Raw genomic sequence first — 12,026 nt, 5'->3', positions numbered from 1 at the left:
TGCTTTTCTCTGATTTAAGTGTCAAACTTCACAAACAGAAGGGAATATTCTTCTGCTGTGTTCCAAGCGTGCCTGACCACTTCTCATGAAGTTCACATATATCCAGGCAGTTTAACCTGGAGGAATTCACAGTTCCACATACCAGCATTGCCAAAAGCTCCCACCTCTTCACTGCTCTTACCTCATCACCACCTTAAGGATTTCTTAAAGAAACTCTACATTGCCTCAGCAGTGCCTTTTGGACAATTGTAGCACAAAGAAGCTGCAACAGCTGGATATCACCATTCTCCTTTCAACCCTGCAATTGCATGCTAAGGCCATTTTAATGCTTAAGCAATAGTAAAGAATTGGTCAGACTTCTAAACTTGCTGTGTGGTGAATTCAGGCACTTCTGTGAGGTAAAATAATCACTAAGGATGTGTTCATGTCAGGTACGATTTTGTCCAAAATTGCTGCCCCTACAATGGAAATTAAGTGTTCATCTTTGAAGTAATTCTAATTATGATCCAGGGCAGAGAACCTGGTGTTGCATTCAAACAAAGAATTTTGAATTGCAAAGATAGATTCATTAGTGTTTAATAGTCTCTTATATGGCTTTTCCCATCTTTTCTTTTTTTCCAATGGGCAAGAACAAAGCATTCTTACCTCTTGCCTAAGAAACATTTCCTTTACAGTGATGTAAAGATATGTTTGAAACTACCCTTCCAGAAAGCCCAAGGACACGGGAGAATTCCCACCCCCCCAGTCCTTAAGGTCTATCAAAAGCCAGAACAGTCAGTGAACAAGCACCTACTGAGAACTGTGGCTAACTTGAAAGCCCAGGACAGAAAAAAAGAGAGTTTTGAGACTTTTTTCCTAACTTTTTTACAATCAATGTAATACGTTTTTGCTGAAGTGTGCAAGTTTGACACCTCTTTCACCAAAGACTGGCCACATTTTAAACTACACTAAATGCTGCCATCTAATGGTACCTGATCACTGAACAAAAGCTGTCGGCTCAGTCCAGCTCTCAAAGAACAAAATAAAGAGTTTCACCTCACAAGCATCACTCTGCGTGAAACAACACAAGCTGGACAGGAGCAGGTCTCAAGCAGAGCCACCAAATATCTCTGCAACCCTCTGCCCAGTGTGGCAGCTCCTGAGTGCAAATTCCTGAGTTATCCTAAGAGGTCTGCAAACCTTCTTCATCAACCTTTTTTTTCTGAACTGCAGCCGGTTCTGGAAGTAATCATAGAATCATTAAGGTTGGAAAAAACCTCTAGGATCATCAAGTCCAACCTTCAATCAAACACCACCATGCCCACTAAGCCATAGTACTAAGTGCCATATCCACCTGTTTTTGGAACATTTCCAGGGATGATGATTCCTCCAGTTCCCTGGGCAGCTGAGGCTCAGTCAACAAAATCCCTTCATACTGTATTGGAACTCTTAAACTCTTACCTTTCCTTTGCCTTTATTTGTCTATAAAAGAACTTAGATTTGACTTTCATATTTAATAGTATTTAAGCCAGGAAATGACAGAAAAAATGAGTAATTACCTTATTGTTCCTGCTATTCTTGATCTAAAAATGTTAAATCTTTTCTGGTTCCCTGTAAAAAGTGAAACATTTTCATTTCTTGTGCTAATAGGTAGCTACTTCTGGAAAATTATATTACCCCTCCAAGAACAGATTATGTCTTGTCATAAATGAAACTGAAGATAATCCTTACAAAAGAGACAAAAACATGTTAAGCATCTGAAGTCTTTATTGAAGAATCTAAACCAGTCACATTTTATTAGTCGTTCTGAATCCACCATGACACTTCATCTGAACAACCTAAACTGCAAAAGAATCACTAAAATATTATTACACAATATTCTTTTTTTTTTTTCAGAATCAATCAAATAAACGCTTCCTCTAACTTTTACTAAATGCTGTCTCATAAGATATACCATGAACTCCTTTTCAGATTACTAAGTAATGCTTTCTATGACATTTGAATTAAGTATAGTGATGAAATTTATGTACAGTAATTCTTAATATTTTCTCAAGTAATATCTCTTGGTAGCTATGATTATGACAATTTTCATATGCTGAATGATACAAAGAACAAATTATATAGAACTTTCAAGCACGGGCAACTGAGGATGATCTGGTAAATCTATTTTAGTACACATATAAAATTATTATGCATAAGTGAATCCACCCAAAGATGCTAGGAGGTGGATATTGCCCAAAACATCAGAATTAGAGGCTAGTTATACTTGAGTGTCTTGAGTGAGCTCTCTTACAGAAGTGGAGTACTTATTTAATTTTGCTACAATAAAGCCTGGTTGGGAAACTTAGCTGCACATATAAACACACCTCCAAAATTCTTAATCATAAACAAATCCACCCAAACATGCTAGGAGGAGGATGGTCCCAAAACCATCAAAGTCAGAGGCTGATTATACTCGAGTGTCCTGAATGAGCTCTATTACAGAAGTGCAGTAATTGTTTTATTTTGCTACAATAAAGCCTAGTTGGAAATATTGGTTATCTCTAAAGAGATTTACATTATTCTAGAGCCTTGTGTGTTTATAAATCTGTGCTTACAACTGATCTTTTAAGAATTTCTTCTGTAAACACATGAACTAGGTCAAAATTGGCAGGTGAAAAAATTAACCCACCTACTCCACTAGCTGAGAAAAATTTTCTATGGTTTGATTTTTCTCCAATATTTATGACATAGCTGTTCAGATCTTAATCATTTTAAGGAGAATTTGCAAATTTGAACAATCACAATGCTTGAAGGCTACCATCATTATTCTAAATTCAGAATATTATGCTCTGGGATTCACATATTGTCTCCATCTGAAAATCAGTGACTTTGCTTTAAATGTCAAAAATGCTGCGGCCTGGGGTAACCTTATGTGTCCAGCTTATTTGTGTCAGCAAAAGCATCATAGAGTCAAGGGAGAAATGTGGAAGAAACAGGCCGTGATTTATGCATCTTCCTGCCACTGCTTTCATTAAGCATTGATACAATAATCCTTTGCTTCTCCTGCATTTCTTCTCCAAAGACAGCACTGTTCTGTCTGTGATGGCTTAAGAAAGATGTATTTTTGAAAGAACGCTGTATCAAATACCTCCTGAAGGCCCTTTGGATAATAACTGCTGATACCTCCTCTTGTTTTCTTTTAAGAGTGGAAGAAATTGGATTGGCAACCACAGTATTGCCTTCAATGAATAATTCAAGACTATCTAAATCTCCACATTCTCCCAAGACTCGTTTACTGAAAGCACGCAAGATATCCAAGTGGTGGATCTTATCTCCACTAAATATAGGGAAGTCCATGGATATGAGCTGGATGTTATTGGGCTTTGGAATGCGCAAGGGTTCTGCCAGAGCATCTGCAAAGTCTGAAAGAGCAGAATAGTCAATAAACTGTGTTGCCAGAGGATCAAATTTTCCCCAGGTCTCATAAAACATATCAAAGTCCTCCTCACAAAGAGGATCTGTGCTTTCTTCAGTGGCAACATTTAAGTTCTCTAAAATGACAGCTATGTATATATTTACAACAATAAGAAAATTTATGATGACATAGCTTACAAAATAAAAAATACCAAATATTCTATTACTGCAGTTAGTTTTATCTTCCTCTTCTAAATCTAAGTTTGGAGCACATGTAGCAGATTCACTTAACAAAGGGGCCAGAAGACTATCCCAGCCAGCTGATGTTGTAATTTGGAAGAGACAGAGAATGCTACCAGAAAAGGTTTGAAAGTTGAAAATGTTATCAATCCCACCTTCCCAGGGAAGACAGGCAAAGTTTGCCATGCCCACAATGGCATAAATGAACATAATTAGGAAAAGCAAAAGGCCAACGTTGACCAGTGCAGGAAGAGACATCAGTAATGCAAAGAGAAGGGTTCGAATTCCTCTCGCTTTTCGAACCAATCTCAGGATTCGTCCAATTCGCACCAAACGAATAATTCTCAAAAGTGTAGGAGAGATGAGTTTTTTAAAGGCTTCAGAAACTCCAATACCTTTGAAGGGAGAGAAAAACCAAAGTGTTGTCAAGGCACATTAGTCAAAGTTATTTCTGCTTTGTTATATTCTGTGCTTTAGGTGTCAGAAGTAACAATGACCATATTACACCTCTTTCCACACAAACATCATCAATACTGAAACTGCTTATGAAACAGCTTAAGAAAGGAAAGACAAATCATAATACCTTACAATATTAAAAAGTTATCAATATTATGCATAGTTTGGAAACTGCATCCTCCCAGGTTCCTCTAATTCAGGGCTGGTGAAGTTACACATTCATTACTGAAGTACTTAAAAATGCTTTTAGCTCCATTCAGCTCCTGTGCTGGAAGCTGTGGAAATTGCCTCCTAGCTGCTGTCTGCTGCTTCTTTACAGGCCTGATCACATGCTAAATGTGAGGCTTTGACTAATGCTTGGTACTTGAAGGAGATCAGAGAAGACCAAGGGGATTCTAAAGAAAAACTGTCTTTTAGCATTTATCCCCCATTACACCCCGTTCTTTGACCCTACTAACAGAGTAAGGGTGCAGCAGGAATGCAAATGATTGCAAACAGAGGAGTTAAGGAGTCATCATTTTCCTGGGTTGCATGGCACAGCAAAGGGTTACTGTGCTTAGGCACGAAACAGAGAACTCAGAGCAGTTTTTCTTTCCTGTCCTTTATTCTGTGATATAACCTGAGCCTGAGTGGGAAGCACAGACCAAATAAACTGTACAAGAAACTAGAGCTATCTATGACCCTTTGTAGAGGAAATGATCAGCATCCAGTCTTATTTGAAAAGCCAAAAAAACCGAAGTCAGTTTTAGTGAGACTTTTCACAGTCACAAATAGTGGTCCAGATTTAGAATGGTGCTGAGCAGTTATGTTTTCCTGAGCTTTCTAAATCAGCAATCAGGATCTGCCTTCTTTAAAGCAGGACCTTTCTCATTTTTCAAGCAAATATATTTTTAACATGAATTTGCTTTGTGAAAGTAAAATAACTTACTAGGATAATATGGAAATGGAAAGCATAAGACCAGTCTTACAACAATTTATATACACTAACTTAGAGAAGATGTTAATGAATTAAATTCCTATTCTGTAAATTACTCAATAAAATGCACTACTTAAAGAAAAATAAGAATTGAAAACTCCGTTTACCTCTTAGTCCTGTGAAAAAATATAAAAGAAAACAAGGAAGGAATTTATAAGGAATCAGTGAGCATATAGTCTTTTTTGAAAAGCCAAAAAACCCAAGTCAGTTATAATGAGATTTTTCACAGTCACAAATAATCGTCCAAATTTAGAATTGTGCTGAGAAATTATGTTTTCCTGAGCTTTCTAAATCAGCAATCAGGATCTGCCTTCTTTAAAGTAGGTCCTGGAAAAATTAAATACATCTTTCTCATTTTTCAAGCAATTATATTTTTAGCATGATTTTACTTTTACTGTGAAAACAACAGTTATGATGTTAACATGTAAATCAAAAGCATAAAGCCAGTTAGACAACAGATAAAGTACAGTAATTTGGAGATGTTAATTAATTAAATTCTGCTCTGTTAATTACTCAAAAAACAGAAATTTTAAGAAAATAAAAACTGAAAACTCCATTTACCTCTTAGTACTGTGTAAAAATATAAGGGAAAACAAAAATACATCCTTTTAGAAGGAATGACTTGGCATATAGTTTGAAAAAGTACACTGGATCTGGACTTTGTTTATCAAATATATCTAAGTGGTTACTTCATACTGAAATTTGGCTCAATATTGGTAAGACACATTACCTGATTTAGTGATTGGTACTTACTGACTATTGAAAGGACCACAACAATAAAATCAAATAAGTTCCAGCCGCTTTTGAAGTAATGCTGTCTTAAGGCCAGTATTTTTATGACACATTCTGCTGTAAATACAGCCAGAAAAAAATAGTTGATTTTATTAAGAAGTTCCTTGGTGCCTTCCTGGTTATTTTCTGCCATCATAACAAACATATTTAGGCAGATGAAAATGACAATGATGATGTCAAATGCTCTGTGCATTACGATATCAAACAGCAATCCCAGGAACACATTCTGTGGAGAGAACAAGAAATGCTTGATGCTACTTCTAGGACTCAGCCTGCATTCAAATATTAATCAGTTATTTGTGCTTAGAAAGAGAACTTGCAATAATATAAATTTAACAATAAGCTACTAGAAGAATTTTGAGGTGATTTCTTTTATTCATTCTCACCTGCAATAATCCAATCTAGTGGCAGAAGCAATGTCATGCAACTTAAGTAACCAAGGTCATGGTAGGAATATCACTTAATATGAACCTTTATAAACAGGTTGCACATTTGAATAGATCACAAATAGGATATAAATTTCCCTAATTAATGCCCACAAAGTTGTGTTAGATGGAATTAAGGGAGAGAGATAAAAATGTAAATACTACATTGAATGAGGAAGATGATGGGCTCTAATGCAAAGTTTATTTCCCTGTGCCTGGGCTACTGAGTTCAAATATGGTCACCATCGTTGTATCTTCTGCCATGTTCTACTTAAGATGGTCTCACCGATGGTCTTGGGATGGGTTTTTGAGGTTTCTTGGATCCAAGTTTTTTTAGGGCATTATAGTACTTTTCCTGTTCCTTAGACAAAAATAGATCTTTTCCACCTAAGTAAAGGAAAAGAATATTGTTGTTTAGCTGAAGTTTATGCAGTTCCCTAAATAAATTCCAGCAACTTTCTGTAAAAAAGAGTAAGTTACAGCTGTCCTGAGTGGGACCTAAGACAGCACAGAGACAAAATGTGTCTTCACTATTTTTCCTTTTCCCCTTGATCTTTGTACTGGAAAGAGCTGATCTGGATTTAATCATGGAAGTCTAGTCTAGGCAGTGTTCTCAAGTCAGTTCCCTCAAGTGTGAGAGCCTTTCTGAAGTTTTACAAATCTATTTCATATTTTAAAAATTACATATGATTCATCAAGAAGGGAAACACTTTCTATTTTGGGGAAGGTAGAAACAGAAGGGTATTGCTGGACAAGCAAGTGAATAGAGGATGATGGACCCACTTCTACCGGGGGTTCCTGACAACGAATTTCTTATCCCCATCTACACCCCCTGTATTACTTAGCAATCCCTTTGAACCCAGGATTCAGAAGCCACTCATCAATCCTAAAAGCAATGAGTGATCAGTATTTTGTACAACAAACATGCAACAATGCTCAGTAGGGCATCTGCAATTTCAATCACTCTGGAAAGACCTCTGAAAATTCCATTTGACTTCACTATATGGAATCACACGGAAAATTCCTGAGAATAAGCAAAGAAATGAAAGAGGAAAAAATGACAGAAAAAAATCACACAAAAAAAAATATCAATCACAGCATGTACTAAGAAACAAGGATTACATCCCCATAAACTTCCAGTAAATGTTCTGGCTCATAAACTACTTGACCACTGTTGTTTCTATCTGTTTGGATTACTGTAACTGGGACTTTGTTAGAAAAGGAAATTCTTAGAGTGAAGTTGGACTGTTGTTCCTCAACCCCCAAATATCCTTTCTCTGTTCAAATGCAGAGAGCAGAAGAATTTCTTGTGGGCTTTATTGCTCTCTCTCTCTACCCAGAGCAGCAATGCTCTGACACTTGGTATATGAGTCAGGCTATGGAAATAAAAAAGGGTTCCTGTAGAGATTCTGTCTTCCAAATGTGAATCTTGAAATTGTAAACCTCCTGTTGGGGTCTGCTTTTTTTGAATGAGCAAGATGATCATTTGTTTTAAGTCATCCAAGTAGAATAATTTAGTCAGTTTTTCTTTATATTCTGGATACTTTAAGATCTAAATGAATCAGAACAGAACTCGTTTTTGGCTTCTCATTTCTGAAGCTACGCCCCGCTTCCTCCTCCTCCTCTACTTGGAACAAATTAAGGACTTGGAAGGAAAGAGAGTTTACAGGTAAATTGCTAAAAGCCTTGAGGAAAAGAGGACTCCCGTTTAAAATGTTATTACTTCAAATTTATCCAGTTAAACAGTTATTTCAAAATATTAGACATCTACACATCAAAGTTGCATTCACTTAATCAAATTGGGATTAAAGGAGACCCTGAGTTAGTTCAACTAGTACTTATCTTTTTCCTTTGTTGGTTAATATTGTTGATAACCACTCCAATAAAAAAGTTCAACAGGAAGAAAGATCCAAAAATAATGAAAACCACAAAGTATATGTACATATATAATCTTGCTTCAAACTTTGGCTGTTCATTGATCTGTTAAAAAAAATCAAACCAGAAAAATAATATTAGTAAAAATGAGATAATCACAGCTTTACCATTTCCAATTTATAACAAGAGATCCTTTTATTGTCATGAGAGATAAATTATTTCCACGCATTTACATCTTTACCTGGATGTACAGGTAGAACCACTCTCTTGTTCTATCTTGCTACTGATTGTAAAGATAGTGACAAACAGAGCTATAGAGACAAATCCAGCTTCAGCAAATTTTTAAGTAATTAAGAATCAGTTCCAATCAGAAGGGATCCTGTGAATGCCTTGATTAAAAACAACAGCTCAGACTAAACACAATGGTGACCAGCCATCCTCTGGAATGCTGTTCCAGACAAGAGGCAATTCTAAAGCCCCAGCTCACTAAGATCAGCCCTACAAGGAACAATCATGTTAATCAGCAGCTATTTCACTGCAGTCAAGAGCACAGAGACTGAAAGAGTGAGAAAAATGTAAATTCAATTAACCATAGAGAAGTTAAAACACACTGTCCTGGTAAGAGAGTGAGGAACAGCACATGCAAAGCGGGAAGAAATAGTGAGAATGTCAAATCTAGGGAAGAAAAACTCCTGAAATAACTGCTCTAGCTGCATGCTGTTTCAGTGCTCCTGTACATGTTTAAAAAGGAAGAAAATTTGCACAGTCCCTCCAAGAGCTTCTGTATTCTGTTTCCAGAAGAGACTTGCACAAAGCTTGCAACTTCTTCCCCTCTGCATTCCTGACATAGCAAACTTTTTGTGGTGTCACTCTACTTTGACCAGTTTCTTTTGTCTAAGTTCCAGATTTTTGGTACTCCAGGGATTATTGTTTCACTGTGTAGTTTGATGCCTTCAACCACTTGTATTTTTGATTTGATATTGCAAACAAAGATGAAAAGTAATTACATGGATGGAAAAGGGAAGAAGAAAAGGGAAAAAAACTAAATTGTCATTTTAGTGACATACCTGACGTGAATCCACTGCTGCATACATAATATCCATCCAGCCTTTAAAAGTTGCCTGAAAAAAAATGCATTATTTTAGGGAAATATATATGGAAGCTAAAAAATATCCCCAATTTCACTGGGATAAACAGAAGCATAGAGTGTCCCATAGTTGGGCTGCTCAACCCATTTTCTTGAAGAAAACAAAACTGAGAATGTTTTTATAGAACTCACCACTTGGAGCAGAGCCAAGTATCCCATCCCAACATTATCAAAGTTTACAGGAGAATTTGTCCAATTTCCACCATAGGACTCACAATCACTTTTGTCATTAATGAGACTGATATTTCCTTCCTGGAGTATGCACTTTGAAAATCTTTTCCCAAGCCATTTTACTCCTAGAATGTTAAATAGGAGCCAAACGACAACACAGACGAGCAAAACACTGAAGACTGAGGGGATAGCTCCAAGGAGTGCATTGACAACAACCTGAACAAAGTGAATGAAAATAATAGTGAATTTTATGTTGTCATTTTCAAAAAAATCTTCAAATGCAGCCATTACAAAATATTCACACCGACCCCCAACATCTTTACCTTTATCCCTTCAAATCTTGACAAAGCTCGTAGAGGCCTCAGTGCTCTAAGAGTCCTGAGAGATTTCAGGCCACTTCCAGAGGAACAAGGTGATACATCTCTGGGGTCAGGATTTAGTGCCCAGGAAACAAATGACAGCTGTGTTCACAGAATTGCAACTGGGATTATTAAATGGTAAACAAAATTTCCCTTGTTTGTGTTAGCAAACAGTACCTGAATGTTACACGATCTTTGACCAGTAAGTCAAATTAAGAAAATACACATTCAAAGTTATTGTAATATAATTTTACTTCATTCTCTTCTAATATATGAAAAAAAAATGGGTTTCCTCATTCTAATTAAAAATGAGGTTTTTTCCTGTTTGGTTTTGGTTTTTTTACAAAACCAATTCATATAATTTTTTTGACTGCTAATATAATAACCAAGTTGATAATTATGGTACTTACATACACTGCCAGACCAGAAAGGATTTTTCAAATAAAATATTCCCATTTGCTCCATCATTATTCTCAGGAGGATATACAGTAATTCTTTATTGTCACTTAAGATGGGGATGTGGAAATAAAAATTAATTTTTAAGAATATATTCAATATTTAAAATTTTTCTAAGAGCGAAAATTAAATGAAAATATTATAAAAATATTTTAATAATTAGGGGTTTTTTTTGACTGTTCATGATTTGTCTTTTCTCTCCTAGTTGAAATTCTTGTGTTGCTGTCCAGCCATTGGATCTTTTCATGCCTTTCCTCTGATTTGGACAGCACTGCTATTAAGATTAGAAAACCCTAATTGCTGAAGTTATGCTACATGTTCTTTCTAAATAGCCATAAGAGAAGATATCTAATAAAGGTTTCTTCAGTAACTTCTGATTACTGCTGAAAATTTCCATTTAAATTTGTCCTAAGGTCTCTTTGGATTGCAGGTTTTTCAGCTTTTGGGAACTGTCTTTCACTCATAATCAGAATTTGCATGTCCAGATCCATCCAGATAGAAAATGTCAAAAATCAAAATGTATGACAAGCTGAATATAATACTTACACATACAATGACAAAGTCAAGCAAACACCAGGAATTTGTGAAGTAACTGTGCAATCCATAAGCTACCCATTTCAGAAGCATCTCCATCAAAAAGATGTAGCTAAATATTTTATCAGCATAATCTAGGATCATTTTCACTGTTGGTCTATTTTGCAGGTGAATATCTTCAAATACCTGGAATTTCAGAATTCAGTTTTAAAACAGGTCAGTAGTTGCATGGAAAATTATTCTTAAATTGCACAAGAATACACAGTTTGTCTTATTACAACCATTTCATACTAAATTATGGGCAACCACCACTTAGTTTTGTACTTAGAAGTAAAAAACTAAAGCCTGACTTGAACACATTAACCACTGTCTTTCAGACTCTGACCTTCCAAATGAGTGATCTTTAGTCAGCCTGCAGAGTTGTAATACACACATTGAAAAGAATGACAAACTCCTTATCTGGAACTCTTCATTCCTGGACTTACAAGTTTTTTCACCTAAACCTTGTGTCATGGTTTGAGGAAAATGCTTTATTGATTGCTGCTGTTCACATCAGTGTTTGCTTGTGTTTAATGCATTCTCTGCCTTGCTAAGTAATTCTAAGTTTTTGATATTGCCAATCTACTCCCAATTCCTTTTACATCTTGCATTATTTCCTCACCAAGCCTCTGGAAATGTATTTATTCCTCCTTTCAAGCACTTCTCCCCTACCTTATAGCCCCATCTCCACTTCATTTAGGTATTACAGCAGACCTGATTTGCTCCCCTTCACGTAAGACATGCCTAAAAATCCAGTTTAAAAAGCCATGGAAAAGGTGGAGGAGGAGCATAGACCACTGAAAAAACAAGGAGCAGAGATGCTCCTATGTATAATCCAATAAAACCTATGCACTCCTGTTCTGCAGTGTTAGAAAACAGTGATTCTGCTTCTGGACCTCAGGGGTCTTCCAGTTGTGCCACAATTAGGAGAAATGCCTCCAGAGCAGAGCTGTCCCTGTGTCCATGGGACTGTTCATTTGAGTGTGGATAAATGAGAACAACTGGCATTCATGTACATAAACCTATTTGCCATTTCTGACCTTTTTTCTTGAGCAAGTTTAATCATGTGTCCTCTTATTCCCTGCTAAACCTTGGCTACCTTGATCTCCATCTACCAGTCAAACCACTAGCTCCTTAGCAGTGATGTTTTTTCATACTTTTAACTCCTTTTTTCCTAACTT

The 12,026-nt window shown here is 36.3% G+C and overlaps 1 protein-coding gene across 1 annotated transcript; it reads right to left on the bottom strand.

Annotated features, from left to right (window-relative positions):
* Positions 1-1,728: 1,728 nt before the first annotated feature.
* Positions 1,729-11,154, bottom strand: LOC135404219 (sodium channel protein type 5 subunit alpha-like). Its single transcript, XM_064638882.1, has 8 exons — positions 10,819-11,154; positions 9,781-9,918; positions 9,419-9,673; positions 9,207-9,260; positions 8,103-8,244; positions 6,551-6,651; positions 5,801-6,065; positions 1,729-4,010 (listed from the first exon to the last, which is right to left on the bottom strand). Exons 1-8 carry the CDS (start codon positions 10,948-10,950, stop codon positions 2,932-2,934), a joined length of 2,166 nt encoding a protein of 721 aa, XP_064494952.1. The 5' UTR covers positions 10,951-11,154; the 3' UTR covers positions 1,729-2,931.
* Between the last annotated feature and the right edge of the window lie 872 nt (positions 11,155-12,026).

Source organism: Pseudopipra pipra, chromosome 1, assembly GCF_036250125.1.
Source record: "Pseudopipra pipra isolate bDixPip1 chromosome 1, bDixPip1.hap1, whole genome shotgun sequence".
In the NCBI taxonomy this organism is placed as follows: Eukaryota; Metazoa; Chordata; class Aves; order Passeriformes; family Pipridae; genus Pseudopipra; species Pseudopipra pipra.
This window is presented reverse-complemented; position numbering and strand designations above follow the sequence as displayed.

Bases quoted from the DNA above. Each gene is read 5' to 3' on its own strand.
- LOC135404219 (XM_064638882.1), bottom strand. From the start codon at position 10,950: ATGATCCTAGATTATGCTGATAAAATATTTAGCTACATCTTTTTGATG. The intron at 8,245-9,206 runs GTATGTCACTAA...TTTTTTTAACAG, and splicing joins CAGCAGTGGATTCACGTCAG to ATCAATGAACAGCCAAAGTT. The intron at 6,066-6,550 runs GTGAGACCATCT...TTCTCTCCACAG, and splicing joins AACCCATCCCAAGACCATCG to AATGTGTTCCTGGGATTGCT.